This window comes from Mytilus edulis, chromosome 1 (genome assembly GCF_963676685.1).
Source record: "Mytilus edulis chromosome 1, xbMytEdul2.2, whole genome shotgun sequence".
NCBI lineage: Eukaryota > Metazoa > Mollusca > Bivalvia > Mytilida > Mytilidae > Mytilus > Mytilus edulis.
Window position 1 is genome coordinate 70501103 of NC_092344.1, and position 13169 is coordinate 70514271.

Here is a 13169-nt window from a genome sequence, read left to right on the forward strand (position 1 = left end):
GGAGAAAATGAACATTTGTAAAAGTTAAATATAGAACTGTTTAATACTTTTGTTTGTTAAAATCTTAATTTTACAAAGGTTCAGTCACATAGAATGCTTTCCCAAGTATTCAATTTTTACACCTATCTATCATTTGAAATTGTGTATAAAATAGAGACAGACAATACCAGAAAAACAATAAAACTAAAGACTGGACAAAACTATATGAAACCCATTCGAAAACCGAAAGAAATCCAAAATAGTGTCGAAAGTGTCAGAATATCGTTCCTGACTATTCACTTGACATTTGTTTTGTTATCAAAAGTAATTTTTATAAGCATGTACCTTTTTGCTTCAACACTTGTTGCGCTCAATATATATATATATATATACTGCTATCTTAATAAGAATGTATTTTGTATCATTTGATAAAAAGAAAATGCAATTTGTTTATTTTTAAAGATGTAATTGTGGTACTGAACACTACGATTGGTACTCAGCAGATGATAATGAAATACGATCAGATATTGGTGTTCTAACAAATAACAAAGATCTTCCAGTTAAACGGATACGTACAATATGGACAGCAGGCGTCGATACTTTCGTTAAAGTTCATCTAGGACCATTACAATGTGAAGAAGGTATTTGAAATCTAAATGATATATTTGCAACATTAACAGCAGTATGTTTGTCTTCAGCAATTTGATATTTGAACTCAAATTGCAAATGAATTTGCTCAATATAAATTTAAAGATATACTATGATATACGTTAATGACAGCTCAAGCACACGACAATAAAAAACAACATACGATTTAATGATGTCACAACCAGTTCGTCAACAATGTAACTAAATTTAGCTGAAATTTAAAGTCAACACTTGATAATTCAAAAAATAGGGTTAATTCGTTCTTATTCATTTTGAATTGTGGAATAGCATCCATGTACATTTGTATTGAATTTAATACTATAGGAGCCATTACTACGAATGACTGAAGTTACCGTAATCTGTATGGTTCAAAGTTACGAAATGTTGGATTATTGACAACGTGGACATACTCATATTGTTATCATGACAAGATAGTCACAACACTCTGTTTATAGTATAATTAACAAAGAAACCAAACAAAAAAAAAATCAAAACATTTGTTGATCTATCGACTGTTATATTGTTAACATTTATTGCTTGTTATTATTGTCGTTGAAATGAATATTTCTTTTTGGGATTGATCATTATTTCAATAACTTCAGATCAAACGTACATTGTTTTACAAATTAATTTCGTTCACAATTATGTTTTATGTATATTATGACTGGCGTATGTAATTTATAATCCTAGTACCTTTGATAACTAATACGTATGATTGAATCAACATACACAATACGCAATACGCACAAAGGGTAATATATTGTTTAATATACGCTTAGGATACGTAATAAACTGAATTTTCCTTTTGCCTTTTGTGTTTGTTTTGTGCATATACTAACTTTGGGTCATGCATTGATACCCAAAATCCTTTGTTTTTCAATAGTATCGTTTACAAAAGTTACACAATGTTCAATTCATTTCAGATATTTCAATAGTATCAACTGTTTATTTATGCAGTAGGGGACAGACTGTTCCATCACATGTACTTTGTCTATTAGATTATGACGACAAAGGAGAACTGATTGGCTGTAGAGACCTGTCACATCTATCTAACTGTGGTAAAATATCTGATTCCACATCTTCTTTTTTATTATGTAAAGCCCAATTAAAACACTTTTCGCGTGCATGGCTAATAAACGTCAAGTAGCAATTGCTTCAGTATTTTTTGTAAAGGTTGATTTAAACAATTATTAAATTGAATCAAAACTTAATCTGAAACTTCCTCAGGATCATTAGATGTTAATGTCTAATTGGTATTGATACCTTACGTCAGTATTTATAGATTAGCCTGTTAAATTTTTCAGTTTGCTCTCTGTTAATATATACAACCACGGAACGTTTTGTAGTATATCATTTAAATATTTGAAAGGTATTTTTATACCGATGATGTGCGTTTCATTCTCATTTCAAATAAATGATGACATTAGCGTGAATTGTTTTTTTTATAAATATATAAAAGGTACATTAACGATTACCACCTGAAAGACATTTTAATGAATTTATGATTTATTACTCACTTACATAATGTCGAGAAAACCATCTTAGTATGTTGTATAGGTTTTGATAATCGTTAAATGTCGCACGGTGATCTATAGTGTTTTTTTGCGTTACTCGGTCTCATATTAGAAGAATCAAAGTAATATTCCTTTCCGGGAGAAATATTATTGTCAAATATTGTGTTTGTCTTTATATAAAAAGAAACAATATTTATTTTTTAGAACAGTTCCTTTGTCCTCCAGGATACTTTAAGTGTAAAAATAGTTACTGCGTTCCACCGAAACTTTTATGCAATGACATTCTAGATTGCCCACTAGGCGAAGATGAATTTAACTGCAGTAAGTAAAGACTGTTAAGCAAATATATGCTGATTAAATTGATTTTCTATATTGAAATTTCAAAAAAAAACTATATAAGTTGCAAAACATTTAAACCGAATTTTCCTTTTTTCTATGAATCAATGCGTAAAACGTAATAAGAGAAACGTTAGGAATGATTCAAGGCAATGTATTGTCCAAACATACTAAAATTGAATACACTGTTCCAAAGTAAAAATTACCAAGTTTAATTTTTTTTCAAAACCATTGATTTGATGTAAAAAAAAAAAGTAAGTCTGTTGTTGAATATTTTGCTATTTCATCTAAATATTGAAAAAAAATACATTAAAACTTAAAACGTTGAACTGAGACCAGGTTAACTTTACATTTTTAATGCTTTTGAAGATATTTGAAGACCTCATTCTCATCTTCAAAATGAAATGCCGTCTTTTGCCATCCTTTTCCGCAAAAATAAATTTGACTCATGTGTTCAATAGGATTGTATTTTCACCCTTCTGATTCAGTCAGATTATTTCAATCATTTGCATTTGCTAAGCATATATTAATTATATTTTATGATGAATTGGAGTTCAAACTTATGTATCGTTTTTGTCAAAGCGTTGTACATTTTTAATTTGTATACTTTGTGATTCCACAGGCAAACCTCTTTGTAGTGGTCTTTTTAGATGTCAAAGTAGTAATTTGTGTTTAAATCCAGACAAACGTTGTAATGGATTTGCTGAGTGCCCACAATTTGATGACGAACTACTCTGTCATACAGCATGCACAGGAACTTGTAAATGCCACGGTTTATCAAGAAAATGTATATTTGAAAATATCTCTGAAATTTCATTTCTCTCTGAAATTCGAAAAATTGACCTGAGTCTGTCAAATTTATCATCATCTAGTTTGAAACTGAAAGAAAATGTTCTTTTGGCAGAATTGAATGTATCTAGGACAGAGCTAAATAATCTTGAAAGATTGGAATTTGGCGAATCTCATAACCTATTTTTATTGGACATATCTTTTAACCAGCTAACCGCTATTCCAAAAAATATTTTCAGAGGATTAACTCATTTAAAAAGTCTTCTTCTATTAGGAAATCATTTCCTTGAAAACATTTATCCGAAATCGTTTTCTGGATTGCATAGTTTGCCGATGATATCGATTCGAGAAAATAATATTTATCTGTTGACAGAAAATACTTTTATTGGTTTATCAAAATTAAAATCACTAAATCTCACTGACAATAAAATTAAAATAGTGGAAGATCGAAGTTTTGCAAGTTTACAAAACTTACAAATCCTAGACATACGACGAAATAAAATAAATACATTTCAGAAGAATATATTTGAAGGTCTCACTAATCTGAAGGAACTTTACTCGGATGCCTTCGTATTTTGTTGCCTGAGACCGGATTCTGTACGAGAGGCAGATTGTGTACCAGAAAGAGATGAGTTCTCTTCGTGCTCCGATATGATGCGCAATGACATACTTAGAACCTGCTTATGGATTATAGGTGTGTGTGGTTTATTTGGAAACCTGATTGTTCTTGCTTACCGCATTTTATACGACCGAAAATCGTTGTCAAAGAGTTACGGCATTTTCATAACTAGTCTGGGAACTTCAGACTGTTTGATGGGTATATATATGTTGACAATAGCATCAGCCGATGTTATGTTTCGTGGAAACTACGTGTGGAATGACCTGTCATGGCGGTATGGAGTCGCTTGTAAAATAGCTGGAATTCTATCTACAGTATCTAGTGAAAGTTCGGTAGTATTTCTCTTTTTGATAACTATCGATCGATTTATCGCGGTCAAATATCCATTTGGGGAAATAAGGTTTGGGAAGAAATCAGCAATACGTATATCTGTTGTTGTTTTCATGACCTCCCTCATCCTGGCCATTGTTCCAATATTTCCGGGATCATATTTCGACGGAAATTTCTATTCACGGTCTGCAGTTTGCCTTGCACTACCGCTTACCAGAGATAAACCAAATGGCTGGGAATATTCATTTGGAATTTTTATTGTGTTCAATTTTATCTTATTCGTGATAATTGCTGTTACCCAGTTAGTGATTTATAAAGAGGTTACAAATCCAATTCATATTAGATCAACCAAGAAAAACCAGGACTTAACTATTGCAAGAAAGCTTTTCCTTGTTGTATTCAGCGACTTTTTATGTTGGTTTCCAGTGGGCGTAATGGGTAAGAAATAATATATATTGATATATATATAAGTACGTCTGAGCCAGTGACAACTCTACAACAGATTTATCCATCGGATCACAAGCAGTGGCTATGTACATTATGTATATACAACTCGTCTAAACATCAACCCAACAATGTTAGATCTGTCAAGTTGCTTTCGCAATTTTTTTGTTCTTCGTGACACCAATATCACGATATCTCAGTAGCATGGGTTCGAATCCATGCAAGGGAATAACAAAAAAATTGCGAAAGCAAATTTAGAGATCTAGCATTGTTGGGTTGATGTTTAGACGAGTTTAATATATACATATATATATAAATATGTTTTGTAAAGTTGTTTTAATATTGTTTTTCCTTATTAAATAAATATAAAAAAAAAATAGCAAGTACAGTACTTGCAACCTTAAGCGTTACTGTTTTAGCGATCAATCAGCTGTCATCGATCAGTCACCGATCAGTCAAGTTAACGTCAAACTCACGTCAGCAATCCGTCAGACTTATAGTAAAAGTAATAGACCACTTTCGAGTTCATCCGTCACCGGCAAAAACTCGTCAATTATACACGCCTTTATGACGTCATTTACCAGATAGAGGGGCTCGCCTGTATCCCTGCACTATTTACGTTCATCAAGCGTCTTAGTGATCGTCTTTGTGCAGGATAAACTAGAAATAATGGTTGCTCTGTAGGTACTTACTGACATTTCCCTAATGACAGCAGTGTTGATTGTCAATTTTAAGAATTCAATTTGCCGAATAATTCGTACAATATAGAATTATAGTTTTCCAACCACTCGCTCAACATTGGAAGGAAGTGACGACGCCCCTAAACGCACAAATGACGATGATAAAGGCGCGTATAATTGACGAGTTTTTTCCGGTGACGGATGAACTCGAAAGTGGTCTATTGACTGATCAGACTGATCGGACGGATAGTACCGATCGACCTTGCTGACTGATTGAACTTTAATACGTCACACGATAAACTAATACAAATTACGGAATCTTAGTTTCGTTCAATTTAATTAAAATGGCGACCCGTGAAATTCGAACGTACAACTGATACATTTTTTCTTTAATTATTTATCAAAGTTTTATCAATTAAAATGGAAAGAAATGTACAGATAAAACCTAAATGAAATTATCATCGTTAAAGAATGGTCTTTTTCATTTTTATTTAAGTCACATATTTTCAAACCCGGCAAGTTCTAAAACGGTGTCTATATCGCGATTTTCATTTTATTATTTTCCAATAATACTCAGGAAAACAAAATGAAAGGATCAGTTATTGCAAATTTTAGTCTATTATTTTCAATATTTTAAATTTTTGTATCATAACTGACTGATCCTTTCATTTTGTTTTCCCGAGCATTTGTGGAAAATAATAAAATCAAAAACTCGCCGGGTTTGAAAATTCTTTAAAAAAAACTTATCACCATCACGAACTTTCTATATTCCAGTCACAATCAAAACCTGTCAAATAACAAAATTAAAAAAATGCTGTTTTTAACCAGAAATCTGAATAACTTTAAACAATGCAAACAACATTACATTATATTTTTCTGATAGTCTTTTCTTACCTTAATAAAAAACAATTATCACTCCTAAACAATAAAAAGTACAAAAATCCAATGGTGGTCAATATATTCCATGAAAATAAAGAAATAATTGCATGTTTTTTCAACACAAACAGAACTTTAAGCAGATTTTTTTTTGAAATATTCACATTTTCTACAAAAAACATGTGAAGTATATTTATAACAACTGATTGAAATAGAAGTTACAACGTATTCCGATATGAGAAAAAAATATTTGCATTTTAGGCAACGCGTACAAAAATTTAATATCTTTTTCCTTAAAGTAAACATAATGTGTGATGAACAACCAATCCTGATGAACAAAAAGTACTGAAATCATATGGCGGTTAATAATTTGTATCAAAATAAAGCAATATTTGCATTCTTATTCCTTAGAAATAAAAGTTTAAGTATTTTAATTTTCATTAAATCTCAATTCTAATTAAAAGACTTGTCTCAAGATTGTAAACATAACTGATTTCAAATAAAATAGTATCAACTGATTGCAATTGAAGTTACAATATTTTCCAATATGAAAAGACATATTTGCATTTTAGGCAAGGCGAACAAAAATTTAATATCTTTTCCTTAAAGTAAACATTATTTATGAAGAACAACCAATCCTGATGAACAAAAATTACTGAAACCATATGACGGTTAAATTTTTTTATCAAAATAAAGCAAGAACTGCATTCTTATTCCACAAAAATGTAAGTTTAGGTATTTTAATTCTTATTTGACATCAATTCTAATTAAAAGACTTGTCTTGAGATGTTAAAAATAACAGATTTCAAATAGAATGGTATCATTTATAATAAAAATTAGAATAATTTTGGTTATTTTAAACAATGCGAATAAAATTTTAGTATGGTTTATCTGACATTCTTTTAATTGTATGAAAAAATAACTATTTAAACTATATAAAGTCCAAAAGCAAATGCTGGTCAATAATTTCCATTTAAAAAGTTAATATCTTTTTACTTAAAGTAAACATATTTTATGAAGAACAACCAATCCTGATGAACAAAACATACTGAAATTATATGGGGGTTCTTAATTTGTATCAAAATAAAGCAATATTTGCATTCTTATTCGTTGAAAATAAAACTTTAAGTATTTTAATTCTCATTATATCTCAATTCTAATAAGAAGTCTTGTCTCAAAATGGTAAAAATAACTGATTTCAAATGAAATAGTATCACTTTTGATAAAAAGAAGAATAATTTTGGTTATTTTAAACAATGCGAATACAATTTTAGTATGATTTCTCTGACATTCTTTTAATCTTATGAAAAACGTCCTATTCTAAAATAATTAAAATGAGAATGGAAATGGGGAATGTGCCAAAGAGACAACAACCCGACCATAGAAAAAAACAATAGCAGAAGGTCACTAACAGGTCTTCAATGTAGCGAGAAATTCCTGCACCCGGAGGCGTCCTTCAGCTGGCCCCTAAACACATATATACTAGTTCAGTGATAATGAACGCCATACTTATTTCCAAATTGTACACAAGAATCTAAAATTAAAATAATACAAGACTAACAAAGGCCAGAGTCTCCTGACTTCGGACAGGCGCAAAAATGCGGCGGGGTTAAACATGTTTGTTAGATCTCAACCCTCCCCCTATGCCTCTAGCCAATTTAGAAAAGTAAACGCATAACAATACGCACATTAAAATTCAGTTCAAGAGAAGTCCGAGTCTGATGTCAGAAAATTCTAAACTATATAAAGAATAAAAATCAAATGGTTTGCATAAGAATTTTAAATATATACGTACATTGTATCCGTCCGATCCGTGCATAAATTTAATTTACTGATCGATCGATGACCGTTGTCATGGTAACTCTCAAATAGGTTATTTGACTTATCTGACGGATCCTATGGGTCACCGATCCCCGATCACTCATCGATCAGTCAAACATCCGTCACCGATCATTCACCAATCAGTTAAGTTCACGTCAAACAGTAACGGTTAACAGTAAAGGTTGCTAGTACTGTACATTGCAGCTGGATTTGATTTGCACTAAGTAAGTAACTTATGGGGCCCTTAAACCAAACAGAATAGAATGTTTTTAAAAAAACAATATCAAACATAATACAATATATTGAGATTACGTTTATTGAATTAGCAACTATATAAATAAGCAGACAAACACGAGCTGAAATAAACGAACATAAAGTATAAAAACAATATTTTCGGACACTCTATATTTAATGAAAAATCAAGATGTTCATATATTCTTGAGCATATCCTATTGGATAAACCATACCCTTTCCATCGAACGTGGTCAATCGCAATGCGTCGGTGAAAAAATATATGTCCACGGCAAATACAATTTTAATAACCTACCTCAAAACTATTGACTTATAAGACGGTACTACCTTGATGGCAATGAATTAGAGGAAATCTCGTGAATTCATTAGAAGATCAGGTAAAAAAAACTAAGGGAATTGGAGGTTTTAAAAAGGAGCGACAATGTACGCTTTCTTAAGGTTTAATGGAAATCCTTCTAATTCACTGTAAGTTGATAACATAGGGATTGCTAAAATAGAAATATCAGATTATTGAAAAAAAAGAATTACCTTTAGTTTAGTTTTGTAAAATGTAAAGAAAAAAATCTAGCAGTACCAATCATTATAAACATGCCAATGGTCGTCAGAAAACACTGTCAAATGAATTTGAGGTAGACGTCCTCGATTAGAAAAACTCCTGCTTTGTTTTAAGTTGTTGTGTAAGTACTTTTTGTTTTATCGGAAAGAATGATGGCAGTGACATATTTTTTATCTCTATATGGATATGTCTTAATTTCAAAAGCAATTGACGCAATATAACAATCAGCAATATACTCAAAATGACTTGAGATATATACATATTATATTTAAGATTAAATATCTTATATAACTACAGAATACAAGTTAAGATGTTTATACATAAAACAAAGCATTATGAAGTCAATCATTCTCTTTCGGTAGATACGAATCGCGGTAGAGGACTTTGTATTCGATTTATTTCTGCTGTTGAGATTCATACAATTAGTTTAGCAAGTGATAAACTAAACCAAACACAGTTTTTTCAAAAAATGTACAGATTGTAACAAAAGCAGAACGAATTCGTATAGATAACAATGTTTAAGTATTTCACTTTAGAATAGTTCTGGAATAAATGAAAGGTCATTATCGTGGTTAGACAAAAAAGACACTCTTATAGTAGAACGTGTAATTGCGGTTTAAAAGCACATGTTTTACTAAAGTAGAACAGGAAAAATATAACCTGACAAAGCACGTTCCCGCAGTTTTGTGTGTATGCAAACTTTAAAACTAATTTTTAAAGAGGTTTCATTGAATTATATATGCAATCATCTTCTTTCTTGTGTATGAGCTTCCTATCTAAGGAACACCCCGCACTGGGAAATCAGGAGTATTTACAGGAAATCATATTCCTTAATACAGAAATGTGACAATGCTTAGAAGTGGATTGTCGTTTAAAGAGATTCAATCGACCATGAAATAAAGGTAACAACAATTAAAGCAATACAAAAATATATTTTGCTACAATTGCAGGATTGATGGCATTACGAGGACATTCCATTCCTGCCGAGGTTTATGCCTGGACTGCTGTATTTATCCTGCCAATCAACTCTGCTTTAAATCCATTTCTGTATACATTTGCATCTATCAGAGGGAACGTATGTATCTTTCACTTTTGTTGTTTTTTATTGTCCCTTTGCTATATTCATACTTTTTTTAAAAGATAGCGCTTCTGTGTTGACATGAATTGTCTTTTATATGATCATAGTTATAAATTAACTGTTTCCAAATCATTGCAATGCTTCGAATTGTCAAGCCCAGGAAAAAGAAACACTTGCCGTCGTTTGCAAACCCTTTATGCATTGTGTGATATACATGCTTCTCAACTTCGTCATTTATTTAGACCTTTAAATTTTCTTGATTCGACCATTACTGACGAGAATTTTGAAGAAGCAACATGCATGTAGTGTACACAGTTTAAGTCCTTATATCTATGATCAATTCATTTAATTATTTGGGGACTTATCACGAAGATTATGGGACATTTCTATGTACTTGTTCTGATTTAATACAGAAAGGCAGACAAAACGAGTACCCCTGGAAATTGTGCTTAACATACGGAAACCTAGAGCTTTCATGAAGATGGAAAAACAGTTTATAATAGAAAAATATTTTACAAACTTTAATAAAACTTTAAAAAAAAAAACTGCATGGCAACAAATTATCAAAAAAACAGAATAATAAAATATAATCCAGTCATCAACCTGTCCTTATGGTGTAGGCATTTTTATTTTGATAAAAAAACTTCAACGACATAAACTTGATGTATATATCCCCACCAAACCCACTTGGACTCACATATTGGGTTTCTTTTTTCCAGATGCGTTTGCAGCAAAAGAGGGCATACCAAGCTGGGTCTACGACCTCGAAAAGGTCAAACGGTAAAAGTTTTACTACTAGTTGGCAAAATGTAAAATGCATATAACCAAAGTCAAGCTGTGTTTAACATAATTCAGTGCCTGTTATAAAAGAAATGTTTGTCCATGATACATCAGCAAAACACATGCGGGCTTTATAGAAATATTTCCTTGCATACTAGAATAAAATATTATGATGATAATCAGTTGTTAACTAAATTTTGTTCAAACTCCTGATGGTCATGCAAACTGTAATGAAATTAAATCAATAAACAGCTGTTTTAAAGACGTAATGACTTGCTTGAATAAACTTTTTATCAAGTTTTTATGCTTTGCAGGGCAATAACACAAACTGGATATCCTCTTAATATATACATGTACCATACATAAGTCTAGTTTAAAAAACAGTGTCATTATGATCAAGAGTATAATTAACAAAGTGATAATGGTGAATCTTAAACTTGAGACAAATGACCTGATTCATCCATCTAAATCAAATGAATTTCTAGTTATGTTTCCTACTTTATCAAGCTACAGAGATACATTATTATAAATCTGATAAAAAGATCGCTAAAATATGTTTGATCTTGTTTGTTTGAAATTCAGTTCTTACTGATATAATTACAGTTTCTTGGGCCAATGCACAAGGCAAAAACAAAGGTGTTTGTGAAACAAACGATGACGGTATGGTGGATAACATTGAAATAATGGTCAAACAATTACTACATGAGAATAAAATCAAGGAAGATGACGTGCAGTATATACTAAACAAACTCACTAATTCCATAGACAACAGTAGCATAACTGGGACAGAAAAGGTAATATAATAGCTGCACTTATAATAAATAAAGTTTGGATGTATAGTTTTTGGTCTATAGCATATAAACATATGAACAAATTATTTTATTAAATAGTTCTTTTAACTGGTTATTCAAATATTTAAAAACATTCCTCGAACAGTTAAACAAAGAAACTGTTAAATAAGAATTTATGTACATCTCATAGGCCATGGCTTTGTGTTAAAGAGATACAACTAGCTTCTTACTAGGAAATTAAAATTAATCCAAATCAAATAGAAAACGTCAAATTTGGACACGACTTTGCTGGTCTACAAAAATGTGTACAAATATCAACGACTTCAATTTGACCTTTAATTGTTATCCAACAATCAAAATGTGAAGGACCACCGGACAGATATGTGCTTCGCTTAATAATATTATTCCACCTTAGCATCGTAAAATCCTCACCATTATCATCATGTTTATTAAATTTTACTTTCAGTTAAGCACAGTATGTAAACGAATTCCGAGTATTCAAACGAAGGGACAAAACAACGATGAAGACGAAATCAGATATTAATTACTCAGCATGAAATTTGTATGTTTTTAATGAATGTATATATAGTTTTATAAAATGCCCTATTTGTGATACAAGCTTAGAACTAATTATAACATGTTCAAGTGCTGTTCATTGTTTTTTTTTTTTTTTTATCTTACCTTGAAAATAGATTAAAAAATCATTATGTCTCTTGAAATGGTAAATTCATCCATAAAATTAGAATTTTCGATTGCATTAGATATTTCAGTAAAAAAAGAGAGAAAAAATACCCAACCTGGGTGTGATCTCAGGTGCTCCGAAAGTTAAGCAGATCTTCTTCCACATGTGTCACCCGTCTGTTGTTCATCTTAGTACAAACCGGTAATAATTGTAGGTTACATTCGGGAAAAAAGGGACGGGATTGTAATAACAAATTTGTATACTATCCACTGTCATCTGTAAAACAGTTATTCCAAAACGGTCAAACAATTTATGATGACGTCCGTGAAATTAACTAAGGGGTGATTTCAAAATCACCATTTTGAACTCACAATTTAATTACTGCCTTGTGACCTGCAACCCTATTTCAAGGATATCATGATAAAAAATCTACCGATATTAGATAATAACCTAATGTTGTACACCATGTTGTTAAATTTTGTTATCTCATATCAATTTTGTATCGTTTAACCTTATTATTTTTTTTAAATATATGTAGTATACAATGCTGAATATGTAGTGTCTTTTTGATGCTATCTCTGTTTTTAAAGGTTATTGAAAATGGTCTCTATAACATGTTGTATGTTTATGTCGTTTTGTACACATTAAAACAGTATAATATGATTGTGTTATAATTTCCTTGAGATATGAATTGTTTGATTACAACAAATGCTGACTACATCCTTGATATCTTTTTATAATGTCTTCGAACATTAAGAACAACTTAAAAAAAAATCTAAAAATAACAACAGCTGAATTAATAAAAAAAAACGAACTTTGAGGAAAATTCTAAAGAGAAACCCTCTAAGCAAATGGAAAAAACCAAAAGCTCAAACTCATCAAATGTATGGATAACGACTGTCATATTCCTTATTTTGAACAGACTGGTTTTATAGTTAGCTAAATAACTCACCTTTATGACAGGCCCAAACATTTCTATATATTGACAGCGATT

At 30.9% G+C, this 13169-nt stretch overlaps 1 protein-coding gene across 1 annotated transcript in view; it reads left to right on the top strand.

The window, feature by feature from the left end:
• Positions 1 to 12740, top strand: part of LOC139482015 (uncharacterized) — a 33494-nt gene extending 20754 nt beyond the window's left edge. Inside the window, exons 20-27 of the mRNA XM_071265688.1 lie at positions 442 to 620; positions 1551 to 1685; positions 2346 to 2462; positions 3100 to 4653; positions 9795 to 9919; positions 10642 to 10702; positions 11306 to 11496; positions 11960 to 12740. Of these exons, the coding sequence (XP_071121789.1) occupies positions 442 to 620; positions 1551 to 1685; positions 2346 to 2462; positions 3100 to 4653; positions 9795 to 9919; positions 10642 to 10702; positions 11306 to 11496; positions 11960 to 12037 (2440 nt within the window). The 3' untranslated portion in view covers positions 12038 to 12740. The remainder of the gene's footprint in view (positions 1 to 441; positions 621 to 1550; positions 1686 to 2345; positions 2463 to 3099; positions 4654 to 9794; positions 9920 to 10641; positions 10703 to 11305; positions 11497 to 11959) is intronic.
• The last annotated feature ends 429 nt before the right edge of the window (positions 12741 to 13169 follow it).